This window comes from Corythoichthys intestinalis, chromosome 3, assembly GCF_030265065.1.
Source record: "Corythoichthys intestinalis isolate RoL2023-P3 chromosome 3, ASM3026506v1, whole genome shotgun sequence".
In the NCBI taxonomy this organism is placed as follows: domain Eukaryota; kingdom Metazoa; phylum Chordata; class Actinopteri; order Syngnathiformes; family Syngnathidae; genus Corythoichthys; species Corythoichthys intestinalis.
The window spans coordinates 37,718,898-37,742,500 of record NC_080397.1 but is presented as its reverse complement, the minus strand read 5'-3'; the positions used below and the strand labels follow the sequence as shown (position 1 = coordinate 37,742,500).

The window sequence follows — 23,603 nt, the reverse complement described above, 5'->3', positions numbered from 1 at the left end:
CAACCAACTTTAGCCTGCTATAAAATGTTGGCATTCTTCTCCAAAACACAAACTTGCCGTTAAAAGGTAACAGCATTTTCAAACGAAAAAATGAAAAAAAAAAACTATTACTGACACCACACGCAATGACAAAAAGTGCTTTTTTTGCAGAGTGTAAAGCTTAAGTTAGCTGTTTAGTGAACGTACTTCCAGTGAACATTTCAAAATAAAAGCATGTCGTGTTCGTCATATAAATAACGATTTCTGGAGTTAATCCCACATACTTCAGAATTGAGATTTTACAAGAATAGCTTTAAAATGACACCCTTCATTAAAAATCTTATTGGCAATGAATAATTACTATTACTATTATATATAGTACTATATTCAGGGGTGCACATGTTTTTTGCCCAGGTTCTCAGAGGAGGACCTGGAGATGTGACTTGGTCCTCATTGACCTTGAGAGCTGACCCGCCTGATGCGATAAATTTATGACAAGCTTTACTTAGAGCCAATTAACTTTAATTAATTATATTAACAATTAATGCTTGATTAACATCAACTGGCACAACAAAATTGCCATTACTTTGAAGTGAAATGTAAAGAAATAAAAAGCACCAATTCAAAATAAAGGGCATTATGCGGCTCCCACATTAACTCCAAGCCTTTTTAAAAGTGGGATGTCCTCCTCATAAGACCTCATTGAACGTGCATGTTTAGCTTTGTAAAATGCGAGCAAAAACACGTTTGTCAGTGCATGTCGCTGTTCATTACCTTTATTCCGCCACTTGTCCATAGGGCGAGCGGGGTCCTGTTTGACATCGATAGTTTGCTTAATTGCCACATGCTCTCTGTTTTTTTCGTGCTTTTCAAAGTTTGGATGGCTGAAATTCTTTGACCCTACATAAAATGCGCTGCTCTTATCGGCGACATTGGGATTCGCACGGCACATTTTGTACCGCATTTCCGTGCGAGCATCATTTGCTTCTAGCCATGGTACATCCTGTAGCCACTTTTCAGCAAAAGTCCTTTTTTTCGGTAGCTCCGGTGACGTCTCTGTCGTCTATCTGTCTTTTGACGGGGGTCGGTGAACACGGAAGTAATTACTCAGTGTGGCCTGCCTCTTTGACATTTTGAGAAGTTATTTTCTCGTGTCCGCCGCAAATACGGTGGTCAGCCATCGGTACGCAAAAGCGTATGGAAGTCGTTGAGGGCCAGCGCGTTTGTCTACGTCCGGTACGCATGCGCGCATGCAGACCACTTATGTGCACCCCTGACTATACTATAATATTAATGCTAGGAATTTTTTAAAGAATTGTTTTGAATCATATTGGAAAGGCGAAGTCAGTGTTCTGAATCTGTTTACATTCCATTCTTTTGCACTAGTAAATGCAATCAGTTTTTGAACTCGTTTGAACTCGTTTATTTGTGATTTATTTTTGTTATTCACGTGTATATATATATGTATATGTATATATATATATGTATGTATATGTATATATATATATATGTATGTATATGTATATATATATATATACACATATATGTATACATAAGGACCGATTTTTTTTTTTTTTTTTTTTTTTTTATTGACACGGCCCTGTTGTGTTGAAGAAACACAACGATCCGTTGTCAACCATTACGGTACGTGATGTCACCATTTCAAAAAATAAGCTGCTTCAAATATACTTTTTTTTTTTTTTTTTTTTTTTTTTTTTTTTTTTTCAAAAGAAAAGTCACTTCATTCAAAAAAAAAAGTAATTCAATCGTAGCAAAAAAGGTTTGAATGTGAAAAAATAATTGAGACTAGGACTTTGTGTCTAAATCATTCAATCCGAATAAAATTTGCTTCAATCAAAAAAAGCTATTTTTAATCAAAGAAAAAAAATAATTTGCAAAAAATTATTAATTTTTTTTTTTTTTTTTTAATATATATATTTCATACCGGTGCCCTATTTTCGGCTTGGACTCGAACAGATTCCAATGGCTGGATGGAGCCCTGGTGGCCATTATTCTTGCTTCATGCTTTTATGCCATTGGCGTAGTCACCTGCCACTCAAACATGTTGGAAGTAGCGTTGAAGTTTGATCTTTGTGTCAAAATGATTTAATCGAAAAAAACCTTCAAAACTTTTTCCACTTCAAAAAAAAAGTGCCTTCAAAACTTTTTCCACTTAAAAAAAAAGTGCCTTCAAAACTTTGCTTTTCAAAAAAAGTGACACTTCAATAAAAAAATATATATATTTCAAAAATAAATAAATAAATAAATAAATAAATTTTAAAAAATTTAAAAACATTTTTGCTATTGATTTTTTTTCTTTGATTAAAAAGGTTTTTTTTGATTGAAGCAACTTTTATTCGGATTGAATGATTTAGACACAAATGTCCTACCCATAATATGCCTCAAACACAAAAAGGATTGCTTCGATCAAAGAAAACAGTTTCAATGAAAAATAAAGTGTTCAAATGCGAATTTCTGAGTCTCAAATATTTTTTCACATTCAAACCTTTTTTTCTACGATTGAGTTTTTTTTCATTTTTGAGTGAAGTGATTTTTCTTTTGAAAATATATTTTTTTTTGTTTGAAGCAACTTATTTTTTGATTGAATAGTAAAGACACAAATGTCCTAGCCAAAATGTGGTCCAAACGCAAAATTACATTACTTCAATCAAAAAAGTTGTTTCGATAAAAAAAACTTGACTTAAATTAAAAATATATATATATCAAAGAAAAATTGTTCTCAATTACATTTTTTTGAGTTTCAAATTTATTTTTGCATTCAAACACATTTTTTTAATTGAAGTGACGTTTTCTTTATTGAAAATATATATTTTGATTAAAGCAACTTTTTTTTTTTTAATTTAGTTATAAAGACACAAATCTACCTCCATACTGCACTCTCCATCTCACTGTCATGTCAGCCACACGGTGCGTTCAGGTACAGCACTCACATTAGATATAATTTATTTCTTTGCTATGTGTAATTGCCATTTGTAATAGTACCAGCAGTGTTTATTAAGGATTTAGTGTAGGTGTTGGAACTGTGGAACGAATTAATGGAATTAAAATGTATTCTTATGGGAAAATCATGCTCGACTTCGTATGTAGAGGTATCACTGTAGATACATATATAGAGAGAATTTGTATATGAAAGGGTTAATATTGTGGCCTACATGACTCAAAATACGATGTCAACATGTGTGGACGTCAGTCTTTATGGGGCTAAATTCTTTTAACGACCTAAAAAAGTCATTTTGCCTGTAATGCATTTTAATGCTAAACTATAATTATCAATGATTTAAGAAAATACTGTGAGTGTGGGGGTGAGTGTGACAACAATAGATATTTCTTCATCCATGTCCAATAACATTTATTCACTTAACAGAAAGAGAAAGTATTTTTAATTTTTCTAAATTAGATCTAATTCATTTTTGGCATCAACATGTTTTAGAAAAAATCCTGTAATCCAGAGTTAAAGTGGAAAAAGTTCTAAAATTATTTATGTGTCCCATTTCACAAAAGCCACATTGTCTTTGGCAAAAAGTGGCAGTGCATTTCCACAGACATTACATTGCATGCATGTACTTGCAGCTAAGCTATTGTTAGAACTCTCAAAGCAGGTATTTCCCTTTCATCACGAGTCTTCAATTTTCCATCACATAGCGATCCGAGCCAATCAGATAAGCACGATGTGAACAAATATGACAAGCACCGAACATGTTTAGTCTTATACTTGATTTTGATGATTGAATGTTTATTTGCAGATCAAAAATGGTCGTTTATCGGAAATGATCCGAGCCAATCCGATAAACATGATGTGAATAAATATGACAATAAGCACTGAGCATGTTTAGTCCTATACTTAATTTCGATGATTGACTGTTCGCTTGCATAGTCAACATGGTCACTTTCATCGGAAAGTTATCAAGTCTAAGCTTGCAATAATTTCCTACTGGCATATTTTTTGACAGGTAGACCTTTGTTTCAAACAAATTTCTCAAAACCAACGTAGTATTAAAGTTATGATTGCACATGGTGTAGATTCAGGGTTTAGTTGTTTAGTTTTATTTTTTTATTTTATTTTATTTTTTAGTTAACATTGATTGTGTTTGGAAAGATATGTAATTTTGGCTGTCAGATGTTCTGCACTCAAGACATCCACAGGAGCTCACTTTTATATGAATACCAAGTTTAAAAGGTTGATAATCAAACACTATCCCTAAACGTAAAGTATAAAAGCTCTTCCCACTAAGGTATTCAAAATTCATTGCTGTGGCAGCTAAGTGCATCTTTTATCTTAACTGTCTTCAACAAGCCATAGTAAAATTACCAAGGAAGTACACAGGAAGACTGCTAACTGTCATAAAATAGGAATTTACATACTGGTCAGACCAAAAATGTGAGTTTAGATAATGCGCAATTGAGATTTTTGAATTTGGAAAGCAGCTTTATGCCTCTGTTTATTTGTACAGGTAGTCCCCAGGTTACGACGGGCCCGACTTACGCGATTTATACTTTACGACGCCTGCGTCTCGTCGTTTTTTTTGTTTGTTTGTTTGTTTTTTTTTATTTTTACTTTTGTTTTGTGATGCATGCTTTTATTTTGGCCCAGGAAGCATAGAACAGGAAGTGAGAGCATGTACAGATACGCCCGCCCACCCCACACAGAACACGCACAAACAGAGCAGCCGAGTGACGGGTGACATCCTGCAGGCACATTTGTTGCTTGTGAAGCAACTAGAGGCGATTTCTGTCTATAACCCCTTTTGAACTGTTTATTGTGAGTTTTCAATTGTGGTCGAATACTTGGGCTGAGTTTATGTAATTGTTTTAGATGATGCGCGGACGCCAACTGATACATGCTAATCGTTTGTTATTGCTGTAACAGTAGCTACTTGTAAACGCACATTTGAATTGCTGTTATTGAAGATGAGACCGATTTAATTTCATTTACTTCTAGTTTCATTCTGCAAGTGCTGATGTCATGAGCAGCTGAATAAAGTCAGTAAACCACACGGACGTCGGACATCGTCATTTCGGAGCATAGATCACTGTCTTGTTAGGACTGCCAAAAGTATTGGCATCCCTGCAATTCTGTCAGATAATGCTCAATTTCTCCTAGAAAATGATTGCTTTTACAAATGCTTTAGTAGTAATATCTTCATTTATTTTGCTCGCAATAAAAAAACAAAAGAGAATGGGGAAAAAATCATTATCATTTTACACAAAACTCGGACAAAAGTATCGGCACCCTTTGAAAAATCATGTGATCCTTCTCTAATTTGTGTAATTAACAACATCTGTTACTTACCTGGGGCACATAACAGGTGGTGGCAATATCTAAATCACACTTGCAGCCAGTTAAAATGGATTAAAGTTTACTCAACTGCTGTCCTGTGTCTTTGTGTGTACCACACTGAACATGGAGAAAAGAAAGAAGACCAAAGAACTGTCTGAGGACTTAAGAAGCAAAGTTGTGAGGAAGCATGGGCAATCTCAAGGCTACAAGTCCATCTCTAAAGACCTGAATGTTCCTGTGTCTACCGTGCGCGGTGTCATCAATAAGTGTAAAGCCCATGGCTCTGGGCTAACCTCCCTAGATGTGGACGGAAAAGAAAAATTGATGAGAGATTTCAACAAAAGATTGAGCGTGTGGTGGATAAAGAACCTTGACTAACATCCAAACAAGTTATAGCTGTCCTGCAGTCCGGAGGTACAACAGTGTCAACCCATACTACCGTCGGCGTCTGAATGAAAAGGGACTCTATGGTAGGATACCCAGGAAGACCCACTTCTGACCCAGAGACATATAAAAACCAGGCTGGAGTTTGCCAAAACTTACCAGAGAAAGCCAAAACGTTTTGGAAGAATGTTCTCTGGTCAGATGAGACAAAGTAGAGCTTATTGGGAAAAGGCATCAACATAGAGTTTAAAGGAAAAAAACTAGGCCTTCAAAGAAAAGAACACAATCCCCTCAATCAAACATGGGGGAGGTTCCCTGATGTTTTGGGGTTGCTTTCCTGCCTCTGACACTGGACTGCATGGCATTACAAAGTCTGAAGACTACCAAGGAATTTTGCAGCATAATGTAGGGCCCAGTGTGAGAAAGCTGGCTCTCCCTTAGAGGTCATGGGTCTTCCAGCAGGACAATTACTCAAAACACATTTGTACTAGAAAATGGTTCGAGAGAAAGCACTGGAGACTTCAAAAGTGGCCAGCAATGAGTCCAGACCTGAATCCCATAGAACACCTGTGGAGGGATCTGAAAATGGCAGTTTGGAGAAGGCACCCTTCCAATCTCAGAGACTTAGAGCAGTTGGCCAAATAAGAATGGTCTAAAATTCCAGCAGAGCATTGTGAGAAACTCATTGATGGATACCGGAAACGGTTGTTCGCAGTAATTTTGTCTAAATGTTGTGCTACTAAGTATTAGGCTGAGGGTGCCAATACTTTTGTCCGGCCCATTTTTGGACTTTTGTGTAAAATGATAATGATTTAATTTTTTTTTTCCATTCTCTTTTGTGTTTTTTCATTGCAAGCAAAATAAATGAAGATATTACTACCAAAGTATTTGTAATTGCAATCATTTTCTGGGAGAAATTAAGCGTTATCTGACGGAATTGCAGGGTGCCAATACTTTTGGCCAGCAGTGTAGCGCCAACGTCTTAGCGAGGACAGTACAATGAGGTATAATACATGTTTTTGGATAGTTTTTTGTTTTGTTTTTTTTATTAAGAGGGTGGTGTTTTGATGTATTTAAAGGGATAATTCCGATTTACGCGGAAATCCGGGTTAGCTTGCCAGCGCAGGAACAGAACTCTTTCGTACACTGGGAGTGGGGAGAGTTGCTGTCGAAAACTGTCAACAGTGGCACGTGCATTTAAGGTAATTTTTTTTGTCTCATTGTTGAAGGTTCTGTGTTTCTCCTCAGGGAGAGTGAGAAGACAAAACTCCTGATTACACAGCAGACACAGAAAGTTGTGGAGAAAGAGGCAGAAACGGAAAGGATCAAAGCTGTAATTGGTAACATTGTTTCAATCATTCATAATATGGTCTATGCAGTAGTTCAAATAAAAAGACTGAATTAAGATGATGTGTCTATCAGAGGCTGAAAAAGTGGCCCAAGTGGCAGAAATCAAGTTTGGACAAAAAGTAATGGAGAAGGAAACTGAGAAAAAGATCTCCGAAATTGAAGGTTTGTATCCTGGGATCACATTGACAGTATATCATACAGTTCATAATTTTTGTGTAATACATTTTTATCCGTCATCAAAAATATTGAGCAAGTCCCAGCAAGTCATAGCTGCAATATGTACAGTACAATGACTAATGTCTGGCAATACTGTGTGTAGGTGAGCTGAAGAAATATAGGGATATAACTCATGTGGACCCTCTGGAGGTACACATTTTCTTTGATGTGGCAAGTCTATAATTTTTTCGTAGATGCAATTTCTTTCACATGCTTGCTGATTAAGAAGCAAAAACATTTTGCGTGTGTAGGAAAATTGAAACAGTCATTAAACCGGATGAATACCTCGATCCCACTCACCTGCAAGCCAAGTCAGGCCCCACACGCAGTTGCACAGCATTGTTAGGCAACCTTTCTTTTTCCGACATTGTTCCTTTGCTTTTCTTGCTCATAGATCAGGCTTTCCTGGCACGGCAGAAGGCCAAAGCAGACGCCGAGTTTTACACAACATTGAAAGCAGCAGAAGCCAACAAGGTAAGAGAAAAACATGTTAGACCGCACTGTAATAAAAGTTAAGGTGAGCAAGGCTGCTGAAAAGTACTACATGAATTAAATCTACAAATCATTGGTGGAAAGCATGATTTTGGTCATTATGGTGGTACTCAAAGAGCTAATAATTTTTTTAGGAGGTGTTTAGGGTGAAAAGATGGTGGACCACTGGTTTAACGTCAGTTTACACTGATACTATTAATGTTACCGATACAGCACTAAAATGGTACCATCGTTATCGGGGAGTACTAAGAAAAAGCGCCGGGCGCTGTCTATGGCTACCAGAAAGTTAAAAATATTAAATTTGTTCTTCCTCTAACCAAGATGCACCCTGCTGGCTGCAATTGAAATGAACATTCATTTGCTCCCCTTCATGGCAGACAATAAGTTAAGCACTCTCTGATCAAGCCATGATAGCAGATGTGTATGCAGTAATTAGGTATATACAGTGGGGAGAACAAGTATTTGATACACTGCCAATGGGAAAACCCTTTGGCAGTGTATCAAATACTTGTTCTCCCCACTGTATGTATATGTATATATATATATATATATCAGTACTGTGCAAATGTTTTAGGCAGGACACCTGCCTAAAACTTTTGCACAGTACTGTATGTGTATATATATATATATATATATATACATTTTTTTTACCCCTCAAAATATTTTTTTTTAAACGGTACAGCATCGGAAGATGCCACACATAGTGCTGGAATTGATATTGGGAGCCAAAAAATATGGAATTGGTGCAACACTAGAATAACCTTGTGTAGACCATTTTCATTGACCTTTATTGTGATGTTACTTACCGCCAAGAGTAAATTTGTAACTACCGTATTTTTCAGACTACCAGTCGCACTTTTATTTATATAGTTTGGCTGGGCCTGTGACTTGTACTCAGGTGCCACTTATATATCGATACTTGTACTTGAGCATGCCCTCTACTTCAATTTGGTGCAGTTGTTCAACAGTGATACTGAAGATAAAGAATTGAAGGGATGTTGTAGTGATTTGGAGGGAGATTGAGAGTTTGTTTTGTTTATTGGTGCCTGAATAACTTAATATGTCAACAGATACCTATTTTGCACTTTGTTCTGTGTTTTATTACTACTATAATGTTTGTGCTTGGTCTCTGATTAAGTAAAATGAACTCCACAAAATTCGATTTATACTCCAGTACGACTTATAGCATATGTCTTAAATTCTTTCCTCGTTTTGCGTTTTGGCTGGTGCGACTTATACATGGGTGGGACATATAATCAAAAAATTCCGTATACAAATCTGTTTGACTGGGAATGCACCAGAGTTAAAGCAAGACCTGGTAACTTTTCAGTTTTGGTCGATTTTAGCGACACAGTGGACAAAAGCGGTAGTGTTTTGCCTTAAGGAATTCTGCGTTTTCCATGAGGACCAGCACTGCGTTTCCCATGAAGACCAGCGCACACCCGCACAGTGGAAACAACATTTCTGTTTCCAGCGGCTGTGTGAAGCCAACGAGTAAAAACCGGGCCAATGTTTATTCTGTATATCTTGGGAGCCTCCTTTTTTTAATCCTCCCCAGACAAAACTTTTTGTCTCTTTTGTTGCTCTGCCCTCTTTGCAGAATTTGCACGAAAGCGTTCGCATCGACTTCCTTCTTTATAATGAATGGGGAAAGGGGGAAGTGACGTAAGCCGTAAAGCAGTCAGCACATTTGTAGTTTTTTCGTTTTTTGTGTGTGTGGCAGGGTTCCTACCACCCTCCTCAAAATTAGTGCCGGTGAAAGTGATACAGATCCCCTCAAAATATAACAGAGGTGTCATTCAACTAGTTGTCAGTCGACATATTATCACAAATGTAATGAAAATATTTTATAAAGGTTGAAAAGTTACCTAGTGTTGCTTTAAGTAAGTGAATGATCATCCAACCGAGCCCGTGTTCACAGATTTTCATTCTTTTTGTCTCTTGCAGCTGAAGTTAACACCTGAATACCTGCAACTGATGAAGTACAAATCTATCGCAGCCAATAGCAAAATCTACTTCGGGAACGACATACCCCAGATGTTCATGGACTCTGCTGGCACCCCATTGAAGGCTTCAGCAGCCATGGATCTTGTGGGGGAGCATATCTTGAACATGGATTAGACAAGAAGGTAAATGGGGACCTTGCGGTTGGTGGACTAGATGCTGGAGGGCTATGACATGTCACCCTCCAGCCCATAGACTCCCTGCTGAATATCTCTGAATCACTGCTTTCAAAAACACTGTCAATGTCTTACTCAGTGTTTAAAACCTCAGCCTAAAATGTTAAACAACCTCACTTAGGATAAAGATGCAATCCATTGTAAAAAAAAAAAAAAAAAGGGGGGGGGGGGGTGGGGGGATTCAAACTTTCAAGTGCAATGCATATGTTTTTATTCTCATCATCCTTAATTAGTCCCCAAATCCCTTCACCAACCAGCATGACTATCAATGTATAGTTTGTTCATTCCATATCTGTTTTAGAATCCAAACTCGTAAAACAGTTAACGACTAATTTCATTTCTCGTTTTCAAATGAAAAATCGGAAAACAACGGCCTATTTTTTTGCTGTTTTGATTTCGTTTTGAGATTAAAAATGGAATACGAGAGATGGCGGCGGACGTGTACGTGCTTTATCTACCATCATCTTCCGTCCTAAGTGTGACACACTTTACCTCTTTAAAAAGAGCACATTTTTTGCCCTATGGAAACAGCCTTCAAAGTACAAACACGGACCAAAATATCACTTTCGACACTTGAGGTTTTAATTGTTGTAACTGTCATCATTTTCACCTTTTTGTCTGGTCGAGTTTATTACAATGCACTGAGTGCATTTAGCACACAGTTTTTTTTTTTTTTTTTTACATTGTCTCACAGCCACAATGTACGTTATCTAGACGTGTAGTGTTTGAGCAGATGATAGAAACTACTCAGGAGTTAGGCTTAAATCACCATTGTTGATATATAATTCTATGCATACATGACGGATCTGTTAATGGCACACAAAAGTCGTTTTTTTGTTCCAGTTCGGGGGAGAAAAGGGTTTTATGATAAAGCATGACTTTGAATGTGAGGCTTTAAATTATAAAACTTCAGTTCCGCTGATGGAATGTTATGTATGTATGTGCTTGTGGGTACATATTGTACTGTTTTTTTTTTTTTTTTTACCTTACAAATTTCGATCAGGGTTAAAATTGGAGTGGATTCATGAAAAGATTTATTGTAGATATCTGAATGGGTCAAGTTGGTATTTAACTCATTCACTGCCATTGTCAGCAACAGTTGCACTGTCCATTATAATGGCAGCGAATGAGTTATTGACTAACAAAGGTTACTGTTATAATAAAAAGGCAAAGATATGTGCACTGATTTAAAATGAAAATATAATATGACAATAAAGCACTGTGGATTTATTTGACTGCCCAGAATTTGTTTTTCCCCTTTTGAATTGCATCTACTATCATACTTTTGATACTCTTTTTTTCATACGGTTTAGTGACAGACTGTCTGTGCCAAGATGTCCTGACGTACAGTTGTGTTCTGAATTATTCAACCGACGCTGCCGTATAGTGTTGGAAGAAGTATTCCTCATGAGAGCATGACATTTCTTCATTTTTGTTTCATTCATAAACATATCAAAAAGGATTTAAGTGTAATCAAAAAGGATTTTTGTTTGTTTTTTTTAACAAGTCTTAAAACTGCACCCGGTAACTTCTCAGTTTTGGTCTATTTTAGCGACGCCGGTGGACAAAAGCGTGTTTTGACTTAAGGAAGACTGAGTTTCCCATAAGAACCAGCGTACACCCGCATAGTGTAATAAAATGATCTCCCGGTTGCCTGCAGATGGATTAAATGACATTTCTGTTTTGAGCTGCTATTTGAAGGATGAATAGTAATAAGCTAATGAATCCAGTTGTGGCTAAACAATAGCATATGACTGTTAGCAACTGTGTGGCTTAGGGGCAGTTTACATGGCGACTGTGCGACACGAAGACGCAATGACTGTGTTGCGGAGTGGCCTCGCGTTCCTATCGTGTCGGCGAAGACGGAAGACAAAGACGCAAACCTTGGAATCCTGCCTCCAAAGTGGAAGAATTCGATTGCAGGGGTTGAGGGGGGCTTGCTTCGCATGCATATCAAAAACCCTGACGGCGCGGGACCGCGCCGATAACGTCAGCACTTGTACACGTCACATTGGACGTCGGCTTTAATTGACTGTTTTTATAATATTTTTTATTTAAATATGTTGAATGTTTCAATTTCTGTGCCTTTTTGAACAAAAGAAAATGATATTGCTTGGAGTGGGCGGGCATGTTGTCTTCCGGGCTGAGGAGGTCAAAGTGCATCATTCGCTGTCGCCTTGTAAATCTGCACTGCCCCTTGGGCCTGGCATGAATACTACATTGTTTTCATGCGGAATTGCGACATTGTTCGAATGGAGACGGAACCATATAAATGCAAACATGACATTTTTCGTCATCTCGGAGAGTCACCATGTAAACAGCCCGAGTTATACTTCCGCGTCAGACCTGCGCCGTCATGGAAGACCCGATTTACGACCCTGCGCCGTAGCCTGACGCGGTCCTATTGATTTTTCAAACCCTAGCGTCACTTTAATGCATATGACAAGGCGGAAATAGACTGTGGTTGGTTCGCTCAGACTGTTGTTTCCGGTTCAGCGCGAAATCACCGCCATTGTAAAACATTATTTTTCTAAACGCTAAAATGGACCAGGCTGACGGGAGTATCGTCGAAGACCAAGTCTCGTGAAGACATCATAAAGATTGCCAAATGGCAAGGTCAGCGATTGAATAAAAAAAATGGAAGAACCACCGAGACATGTGTGTTCGGAATTGAGTGGCCACACGAAGCGGTGACCCAGTCGGCCAAAAACTGCTAGCTTTTTTTCACTTTATGTCGTATTTTTGGTTGGTGCACTTCAATATTTATTGTGTACATATGTTTGCTGAGTCTGTGACTTATTTACATGTCATACTTCAAGTATATGAAGAATAAAGCACAGGTTTGGTGTGAAATTAGTTGTTTTGATATTTAATTTTCAATAACAGACAATTCACACACGATACATCATCACTGATTGAGAGTGCCTCGGTGCTTTTTATGATAACGTTAACATTAAGGCTTCCAACGCAGTTTGGGAAGTTCCATGGATGCCAGAAATCTGTTGTGGCTTCCCACTGGCTGGTTGTAGGACACTGCAAACAAATCGGGCTGGAGGGCTTTGCAGACCTCGGACAAAACGCTGGACGCAGTGCTCGATGCCAGTCTGAAGCTAGCAGCCACAGCTTGCTGGTTTCCATCCGAGGCTAGAACTCTATGCGGCATCAAAAGTTGGACGACCGCCTCGAAACAGTCTTCTGCGTCGCCTGAGCCTCAACATTTGTAGGATCAACATTTATTCAATGTTAATGAGCTGAAGATCCACATTCAAGCGTTCCATCTTGCATTGTTTATTTTTTCTCCGTTAAACTAGACAAGAGGAAGTCAACAAACATGCCCAAAAACCGTACAAAAATAACGCCATAGCCCTCTAGTGGCTTGGCGGTGAATTACAGAGCAACGCGTCACCTAGCCGGAGAACTATCGAATGTCAAATGACGCCGTAGTCGCTGCGCCGTCACCGCAACGCGGGAGGATAACTCAGGCTTAAAGTCTGAGTTATTAGTGTGGTTAACCCCCCTCTCCCCCCAACCGAACTCGTCAGCGCTGACTAGTTCGGGTGGGGTGCGGGGGAATCACGCCAGAGAGTTAAAGCCGGGCCATTGTTTATCCTTTTATCCCTGGTAGCCTCCCTACCCTTTTTCCTACTCAGACAAAACGTTTTGTCTCTTTTGTTGCTCAGCCATCTTTGCAGAATTCTTGCGAAAGCGTTCACATCTAATTCCATCTTTATAATGAAAGTTATGTATGCCGTAAAGCAGTCAGCACATTTGTAGTTTTTTGTGTGGCAGAGTTCCTACCACCCTCCTCAAAGTTAATCAGTGCAGGAGAAAGCGATATCGACCCCCTCAATATATAAAAGAGGTGTCATTCAACGAGTTGTCAGTCGACATATCTTCACAAATGTTATGAAAATATTTTAGAAAGGTTGAAAAGTTACCGAGTATCGGTAGAAAAAAAACTAGAAACTGCAATTTCTGGATAAGTTGCATGGGGATGCTTTACTATTAATTTTGGGGCATTTTCGGGTCACTTGCTTGTTAACTCACTGGCTGTAATTCAGTGTTGTTAATAGCGTCATTACAATATAATGGCGTTACTAACGGCATTATTTTTTTTTCAGTAGTGAGTAATCTAATTAATTACTTTTCTCATCTTGGCAACGCCGTTACCGATACTGAGGATGGAAAGGCGTGTGTTACTATCCGTCACTATATTGGTTGAATGACACGAGAAAAGTCTGAGGGAGACGGACTCACCGAGACGACAGAGCAGGAGTGGGGAGGAGGCAAAAAAGTTGTGACGCCGAGCAAACGCGATGCTAGGTGGCTCCGATAATATCTGACTGTAGCCGTTAGCCTACAAACTATGCCCGCATGATATGGTAGACATGGTAGATATCACACATATATATAGAACTAGATGCGAAATGACAGACACGGCGGCGTTAGCAACATGTACAGTACAGGAAATAGATGTGTTACTAAACAGCCGCCATCTGTAAATGGCGTGTGGGTCTGTGAATTTGCGGGCACTTCCGTTTTTGCATTTATTTTGAAAGGCACCGCGCACAACCCCATGCTCCCGTGTTTTTCTTAATGAGGAAATCTAGCACACCTGTCTGTAAACCTGTCCACACGCTGCACTGTCTAAGAAGCAGCACAGCCACATCGTAGGTGAGTCCACAAATAAATCGCAAGGGTTATTATTACTGCGGGAATTTATGTTTATATTAGTTTGGCTTGTATTAGTGTAAAGACTGTAGTGTGGAGAGGTTGTATTGGTCCGATTGAAGATAGCACGCTTGGAAAGCAGATGGAGGTAGGAGAAATGAAAATGTTTATTGTTGGTTTTGTGAATTGTATTTTAATGCCACACCATTGTTACGTTTGAATTTTTGTAGTTTTCACGGTGTCAACAAAAGAACAAAAAAATGAAAATAAAGTTAAAGAACACCCGTCGAAGCCCTCTGCGTGTCGCATCATTCCGAGCGGTCAGCTACAGTGAAAACTCCTCGGCGGCGACCAGCGCATGTTTCCCGGCTGCAACGGATTGCCATTTCGGTGGAGGCCCGGACGCCCTCGTACCTTAAATTCATCGATCGTCCAACAACAAGCCAACTAAACTAACTCCACTCCCATCGGCATCTTGCGCAGGGAAAAGCGCATTCAAGGTAATCTACGGACACAGACACATGACACAGAGCGACAAGGAGCAAAGAGGAGGGACATACGCACCCAATCTGGCAGTGGAATTGAAGATCCAGCCATGACAGCTCGCATTAGATGACGTCAAAGTAATTTGTGGCGTAAATTAAAAACTTTGGGGCGCAATTTTGGTTCAAATGTTTATGGTATAATATTACATGACATGTCTGTTTATAAAAGGGAAATACGGTTGAAGCTCTATAGCTATTAATGTCTATTTAGGGATTTCCATTAATGGCATTTTTTGATTGTCACTGTGTATGCTGAAATTCTATTTGAAGGTCCATAAGTTTTAAATGCTTGACAAAGTGTTACTCTGTGGTGTAAAATAACTGCAGCTTATAAGTATAGTTTCAAGCGTGGGACAATAAAAGGTTTCAAGCAAATAAGACAGTCAGAAAAAAAAAAAAAAAAAAGTTAAAATGTCACTTCAAGCCGAGAAAACAGACAATCCCATAGACATGCCACTCAGGTCTAGTTCACGTGAGAGAAAATTAACAGAAAAGGGCCAAGAGATGCAGAAGCAAATGGCTAAAAAACATGCTAAAATATTTCATAAAGCTTATAACTCTTGGAAATTGACGGCGAGGGATGTAAGGACTCAATTAAAGACCCTCTGCTTAGCAGAAGAACTCAACAAATCAAAGCAAGATGTTGAAATGAAGCACAATGCTGTAAGAGAGCAATATGAACCTATTTTAAGGAACAGTAACACCACACCTGAAATTGTCAACAAAATGGACGCCTGTGTTACTTTAACGAAGGAAATAAGTAATCTAATAGTTAACCGCCTTGAAACTGTTGACGAAGATTATAATGATCAACTTGAGAAAGAGCGAGTCAGAGCAGCTTTAAATAAAAATGAATATGGCTCAGTTTTTGGGTACACCATAACGGAAACTACAAGTTCATCTGAAACAACAAGTGATCATTCTGGGTCAAGCAGCACTCAAAGCAGCAGAGTAGAGGCCAAAGCAGAGTTAGCCGCTAGGATTGAACGATCCAAGTCCATGGAAGAAATTCAAGCACAGCAAGCCCATGTCCACAAACTGGAAAGTGAATGGAAGCTTAAAGAAGCAAAAATGATGTCGGAAATGAAACAAAGGGAAGTTGAAACGCAGCAGCAGCTAGAGCAGGAGAGGGCCAAACTGCAGCAGTTACAAGCAAAAAAGGAGGTCGCTATTGCAGCAGCTCGTGTGAGAGCATATGATGGTTTTGATGGCTATGAGAATCGCAACGAAGGAATCAATGACAGAATTAACCCTGTATGTCACAGACGACTTAAAACTGAGCCTTCATTGAATCCAGGTGCAGCACCGTTTCAACCTCGCCAAGCATCGTTTGACAATACGACGCAAGAGGAAAGTAGCCTAGCACAAGCAATTGCTAGTTCTTTGAGTATGAATCGGTTACCAGTGCCTGAACCCACCATGTTTAGTGGCGATCCTTTAAAATTTACAGATTGGAAAATGTCGTTCATGACTCTCATTGACAGAAAGCCCCTCCCTGCAAGCGAAAAAATGTTTTATTTAAAAAATTATCTTATTGGAGAGGCGCGCAGAGCTGTGGAAGGTTTCTTTTACCGAGATTCCGAAAATGCTTATAACGGAGCTTGGAAAGTTCTACAAGACAGATATGGAAATCCGTTTATTGTACAAAAAGCGTTCCGTGATAAGCTCTTAAAATGGCCAAAGATAAACACTAATGACCCACGAGCACTACAAGAGTTCTCTGACTTCCTCCAAAGCTGTGTTGAAGCAATGCCACACGTCAGTGGTCTAGCTATTCTTAACGATTGTGAAGAAAATCAAAGGTTGCTCAAAAAACTACCTGAATGGATTGTTAGAAAGTGGAGTCGAATTGTGGTCGATGAACTCGACACAACAGGCAACTTTCCAGACTTCGCATGCTTCACTGAGTTCCTAAGTAAAGAAGCGAGAATCTCTTGTAATCCCATTACTTCTCAACTGTTGACAAATTTCAGAACTATAGATGACAGGAACCTAAAGAGAGCTAAAGCCTTCAATACAAACACACAACCAAGAGATCTTGCACACGAAAGCCAAGTAGCAATTAGCAGTAAACCCAAATGGCCTTGTTTTGTGTGTAAAAATGAGACACATGTCATCACAAAATGTCCCACCTTTGCAGCTAAGAGCATTGAGGATAAAAGAGCCTTTATACATGAAAACAGACTCTGTTTTGGATGCTTGAGAAAGGGTCACATGACCAAGGATTGTAAAAGACGACACACCTGTAGCACCTGCAATCGACGTCACCCAACCTGTTTGCATGAGGACCGAAGGCAAGAACTGGTGGAAGCACGAACTAGTAACTCTGCTGCCACAGAAGGACATGAAAGTCAAGTGCCACACCATGCTGTGTCACACATATCAACACAACATACGTCTGCCACCTCAAGTATTGTACCAGTTTTTGTGTCATCAGTTCAAGAACCACACAGAGAAGTACTCACATATGCAATGCTGGACACACAAAGTGATTCAACATTTGTTTTAGAAGATGTGCTCGACAAAGTAAGTGTAAACGTCCAACCAGTAAACTTGAAACTTAGTACCATGACCGCAATTGACACAATTATACCCAGCAACTGCGTTCATGGTCTACAAGTACGAGGACTCAATTCTGAGATCCTCATTCAAATACAAAAAGCCTATAGTCGTGACTTCATCCCAGTAGATAAGTCTTATATTCCAACAAAGGAGACAGCATTGCGTTGGCCTCATCTCAAAACCTTGGCATGTAAAATACCACCTCTTCAAGACTGTGATATCGGGCTCTTAATCGGATACGACTGTCCTACAGCACTGGCTCCTCGTGAAGTAATTTTAGGTGACACAAACCAGCCGTTCGCACAACGATCAGAACTAGGATGGAGTATAATAGGTTCATCAAACCCCCACCTAGACAGACAAGGAAGTCATAGCTTTGTGCACCGGCTCACAGTCAAGGAGTTGCCATGTCCAACAACGACAGATGTTATAAAGGCCCTTGAAGCAGACTTCAGTGAGAAAGCGTACGAGGATAGGTACGTGTCACAAGAAGATGTCCAGTTTATACAGTTTCTCAGTAAAAATATTAAGCAAAATCATGACAGCCATTATGAGATGCCCCTTCCTTTCAAAGGTGACAGTTTACCTAATCTGCCAAACAACAAGAAATTAGCTATGGTTCGCTTACAGTGTCTCAAAAGAAAATTGAAGGCCGATAAACAATATTATGATCAATACAAAACATTCATGGAGGAAACTATTAACAAGGGTGATGCAGAGCCTGCCCCTACAACATTCAAAGGTCAAACAGAGTTGTATCTGCCGCATCATGGCGTTTATCATCCTAAAAAGCCAGATAAGTTAAGAGTTGTGTTTGATGGTTCTTCAAAATTTCATGGAATTTCTTTAAACGACACACTGCTAACTGGACCTGATCTAATTAATCCCTTAGTAGGAGTGCTTTGTAGATTCAGAAAGGAAAAGGTAGCCATTATCTGTGACATCGAAAGAATGTTTTATCAATTTTCTGTCTCTCCGGAGTCAAGAAATTATTTGAAATTCCTTTGGTGGAAAGGTGGTGATCTGGAGAAGGAACCACAAGAGTACAGAATGACAGTTCATCTCTTTGGAGCCGCATCGGCTCCGGGATGTGCCAATTTTGGCCTCAAGCATCTAGCAAAACAATACGAGGATAATCATCCACGGGCATTAACATTTTTGGAGAAAAACTTTTATGTCGATGATGGTTTAGCTAGTGTGTCATCAGTGGAAGAAGCCAAGAAACTGATCACCGAGTCACAAGAGTTGTGCAAAATAGGAGGCATGCGCCTGCATAAGTTCAAGTCGAATGAAGATGTATCTCCGTCAGAACAGTGTCTCTGTGTTCAGTGGTCAATTAAAGAAGACGCTTCCAACTTTAACATATCTGCAAAGGATCAGCCTTCCACCCGCCGTGGCTGTTTGTCCGTCATCGCCTCTCTCTTCGATCAACCTGGATTCATTGCCCCATTCATTCTAACAGGAAAGCGAATCCTTCAAGAGCTTAGTCAACGCAACACTGGATGGGACAAGCCATTCTCAGAAGATATTAGACCACGGTGGGAGGAATGGAGGAATGATCTTCTCAAATTGAAACAGGTTGTGAATTGTGCTCAATTAATTAGAAATGACAATGATCCACAGACTTGGGAACTTTTAACACCAAACCATCTCATGTTGAAAGCACAAGTTTCCCTTCCTCCTCCTGGAGTATTTGTAAAGGAAGATTTATATGGGACAAAGCGGTGGAGGAGAGTCCAATATCTTATTGAACAATTGTGGAGTCGGTGGAAAAGGAAATACTTCCTTAACATATGCACAAGAAAGAAATGGCACTTACCAAAGCGCAACCTAAATGTCAATGATATTGTTATCATAAGGAACGATCACCTTTCAAGAAATCAGTGGCAATTAGGACGAGTAGTTGAGGCAGTCCAAGATGGCAATGACTTAGTTCGGCGAATCAAGGTTGGCGCACGCAAGGCGCAAGAAATTCAGAGTTCCTCCTTTAAAAGGTCCGTTATCGAGACACCAATTCAAAAACTAGTTCTTCTCATGGAGAATTGACAGTAGTTATACACGCACACCGTCGAGAAATTCTGCACAATTCATTTTACTGTTTGTTCATTGTAACAGAATTTGGTGGGAGTGTAAATGGCGTGTGGGTCTGTGAATTTGCGGGCACTTCCGTTTTTGCATTTATTTTGAAAGGCACCGCGCACAACCCCATGCTCCCGTGTTTTTCTTAATGAGGAAATCTAGCACACCTGTCTGTAAACCTGTCCACACGCTGCACTGTCTAAGAAGCAGCACAGCCACATCGTAGGTGAGTCCACAAATAAATCGCAAGGGTTATTATTACTGCGGGAATTTATGTTTATATTAGTTTGGCTTGTATTAGTGTAAAGACTGTAGTGTGGAGAGGTTGTATTGGTCCGATTGAAGATAGCACGCTTGGAAAGCAGATGGAGGTAGGAGAAATGAAAATGTTTATTGTTGGTTTTGTGAATTGTATTTTAATGCCACACCATTGTTACGTTTGAATTTTTGTAGTTTTCACGGTGTCAACAAAAGAACAAAAAATGACTGAAAATAAAGTTAAAGAACACCCGTCGAAGCCCTCTGCGTGTCGCATCATTCCGAGCGGTCAGCTACACCATCTTAAAGCAGTAGACTTCTTAGGAAGGCTCTGTTGTAGAGAACCTTCCTAGCGAACCTAAGTAACTTTTTATCTAAAATACTCCTAAATCGACAAAATCTTGACTTGAATCTATCTTTAAATGATGAAACCGTTTTAAAAGTTACACATGTTAAAAGTAGACAGAAGGGAACTTATGCAATAATCGGAGCAATTTTAACGGTTGATTCAGGGTAAAGGGTAAATTAAGGTAAATAATTGGGCTAGGGCCAATTGTCCCAAAAACCTTTTAAAGTTCACATAGTATAACCTATGTTTTGTTTTTTGTTTTGTTTTGTTTTTTAAACATGAAAATTATCACCAATTACTTTGCCAAGTAACTAATTACTCTAACATTCAAGTAACTGAGTTACTAACGCAATTACTTTTTGGGAGAAGTAATTTGTAACTGTAATTAATTACTTTTTTAAAGTAAGATTAACAACACTGCTGTAAGTGACTGCGCCGGACATCCAATTCATTTTGACTGAGAGAGGCAGTTGTTCATTCACCTCTCCCAGTCCAAATGAATTGAACGTCTAGTGCTGTCAATGGCCAATTACTTTTTGGGAGAAGTAATTTGTAACTGTAATTAATTACTTTTTTTAAAGTAAGATTAACAACACTGGTGTAAGTGACAGCGCCGGACATCCAATTCATTTTGATTGAGAGAGGCAGCTGTTCATTCACATCTCCCAGTCCAAATGAATTGAACGTCTAGTGCTGTCAATGGCACTGAAAAATGAGCATTATCAGTCTTCCCAGCTTAAATCAGTTGAGTGTTTGTTTTGGGGCCCTTACAGGTCACTTTGTTTTGATTTTGAATCAATTTCTGAAGATTTGTCGGCATTCTCAAGTCACTTCCTGTTAATTTGGGGGCCATTCGAGGAAGTTTTTTTGTTTTTGTCAAAAATAATGACCACAAATGGAGTTTTTTTTTTTTTTTTTTTTTCCCCCCCAATTCCGAGTGAAAGCAATAGGAGTGAATGGAAACATTTTGTGGATGTTGAATGTGCCATTTTAAATGAATGGGGTCATTAAAAATGTATGGGGAATTTTTTGTTCAATTTTGGCAGAAATGTACGTTTTTTTCTCTCTTCTGTGCACCTTAATTTTGAGAATATTTTACTCTGTGAATCAGACAAAAAAAGGAGAACAAGTAGCATTTTGACATTTTGAAATGAATGTTTTTGCCATTGGAAATTATTTTTTGTCAAAAAAAAAACACAAAAACGTTTTTGGCACAACCGGGAACATTAGGGGCAAAACTGAAAGAGGGCCTGTGTTCAGGGGCGGACTGGGACTAAAAAGCAGCCCTGGACTTTGACTCAGCCCAGCCCACAAGAATCGCTTTACGAAGGGAAACAGACCCCCTAGGGGTGTCCGGGGGCATACCGCCCAACCCCCCAACCCCGGGGATAATTTTTTTTTTTTTTTTTTTTTTACATTTTATTGTAAAATGCATCAATTTCTTGCACTTTAAGAGAAAATGAAGAAAATATGTCTAGACTCTCACTGTCTGGGTGGCACGGTGGCTTAGTGGTTAGCACATCTGCCTCACAGTTCTGAGATCAAGGGTTCAATCCCGGGCTTCGGCCTTCCTGTGTGGAGTTTGCATGTTCTCCCCGTGCCTGCGTGGGTTTCCTCCGGGAACTCCGGTTTCCTCCCACATCCCAAAAACATGCATGGTAGGCTGATTGAACACTCTAAATTGTCCGTAGGTATGAGTGTGTGCGTGAATGGTTGTATGTCTCCTTGTGCCCTGTGATTGGCTGGCAACCAGTTCAGGGTGTCCCCTGCCTACTGCCCGAAGTTGGCTGGGATAGGCTCCAGCACCTCCGTGACCCTCGTGAGGAAAAGCGGCATGGAAAATGAATGAATGAATGTCACTGTCTGACTTGGGGCGCTCAAAGTACTGCAAGGCTGAACTGGAGTTGGGTTCATTTTCTGTACTAGCTCTATGATAGACCTAAATAAACAAATGAAAGAATGTATTTTTCAAAGCAAGTTTTAAGTATTCGGGCAAATTCCACATTCTGAAACTGTCAATGATTATGATGATGATGACAATGACAGTAAATTCATTCATTCATGTATCCGATTGATTATAATATATCTCTATATATCTCTGTCTATAAAACAATTTCATTGTTTATGCCATAATTCAGTGGTCTCCAAAGTATTCCACATAGGGCCGCAGCGGGCACAGGATTTCATTCCAACAAAACAAGACAACACCTATGCACCAATCTGGTGTCTTACAAGTGTAATCAGTTGATTGCAGTCAGGTGCTGCTTGTTTTAGCAGAAACTTCATTGGTTAAACTGTCGGTACTCGATCGGTTGAAAGAAAAACCAGGCCCCACAGTGGCCCTTGAGGACCGGTTTGGAGACCCCTGCCATAATTAATCTTGCCATACAAATAATAAATTTCAATGAAAATACAATAAACATTTCAAGACAAATCCTGTATACATAACCTTCATTGGAAAGTATTAACCAGAAAACAAAACGATATATAAATGATTAAAAATATATATCAATTTAACTACCTAAACTGTAAAGTAAAACCATTCATTTTATTAATATTTTGTTATATTTCTTCTGAATTAATATTGCTGCTGCGTGTGCATACGTTGTTTTACAGCTAAAATATTTTTTCTTAGGAGAGTGATAGTAGGACTAGCATATTGTAACTTGACACGATTGCCAACGGGTACATCGACTAGCTGGCACTAACCCTTTAATTGTCATTTATTTCATTTAAAATGTACCTACCTGGTGGATAACAATTGCCAGTATACCGAACAAGTGACCCTCTTCATCCATTTTTACTTGCTCTGCGCTTGTCTGGGGAACTTCCCTGTCGAACTTCCACCAGTTTATCATTACCCCCTCCCTCTTTTTTTCTCTCTCCCTGAACCGGCTGCGCGTCAGAGCGGCTGCCGCTCCCCCTCTCACGCCGGGAGTGGGCTGCTGTTACCCGACGTGGCCGTTGCAGCCAGACTGCTGCTTGCGAAAATATTTGTCAACTTATGACATTTTGATGCTTCGCTCTCCAGTTTCTTTAATTTTTTTCTTCCTAACCTTCTTCGCGCCACCCTTCTCTTTTCTTTTTTTGCCACCACCATCCATATTGTGCATTAACGCTCGTCGCCATTTTGCTTCCACAAGGAACCAATGAAGGCAACTTTGTGTTTCTTTCGTTCTTCTATCAGACTGGCGATGAACAGCCAGGCACATTGCTGCCACCTGTTGGATTGGATGCGA

At 39.3% G+C, this 23,603-nt stretch overlaps 1 protein-coding gene across 1 annotated transcript in view; it reads left to right on the top strand.

Annotated features, from left to right (window-relative positions):
* The window catches only part of erlin2 (ER lipid raft associated 2), a 22,475-nt gene extending 11,345 nt beyond the window's left edge, over positions 1-11,130 (top strand). The window contains exons 9-12 of the mRNA XM_057831779.1: positions 6,911-7,002; positions 7,085-7,174; positions 7,623-7,702; positions 9,668-11,130. Coding sequence (XP_057687762.1) covers positions 6,911-7,002; positions 7,085-7,174; positions 7,623-7,702; positions 9,668-9,841 — 436 coding nt within the window. The 3' untranslated portion in view covers positions 9,842-11,130. The remainder of the gene's footprint in view (positions 1-6,910; positions 7,003-7,084; positions 7,175-7,622; positions 7,703-9,667) is intronic.
* Positions 11,131-23,603: the final 12,473 nt, after the last annotated feature.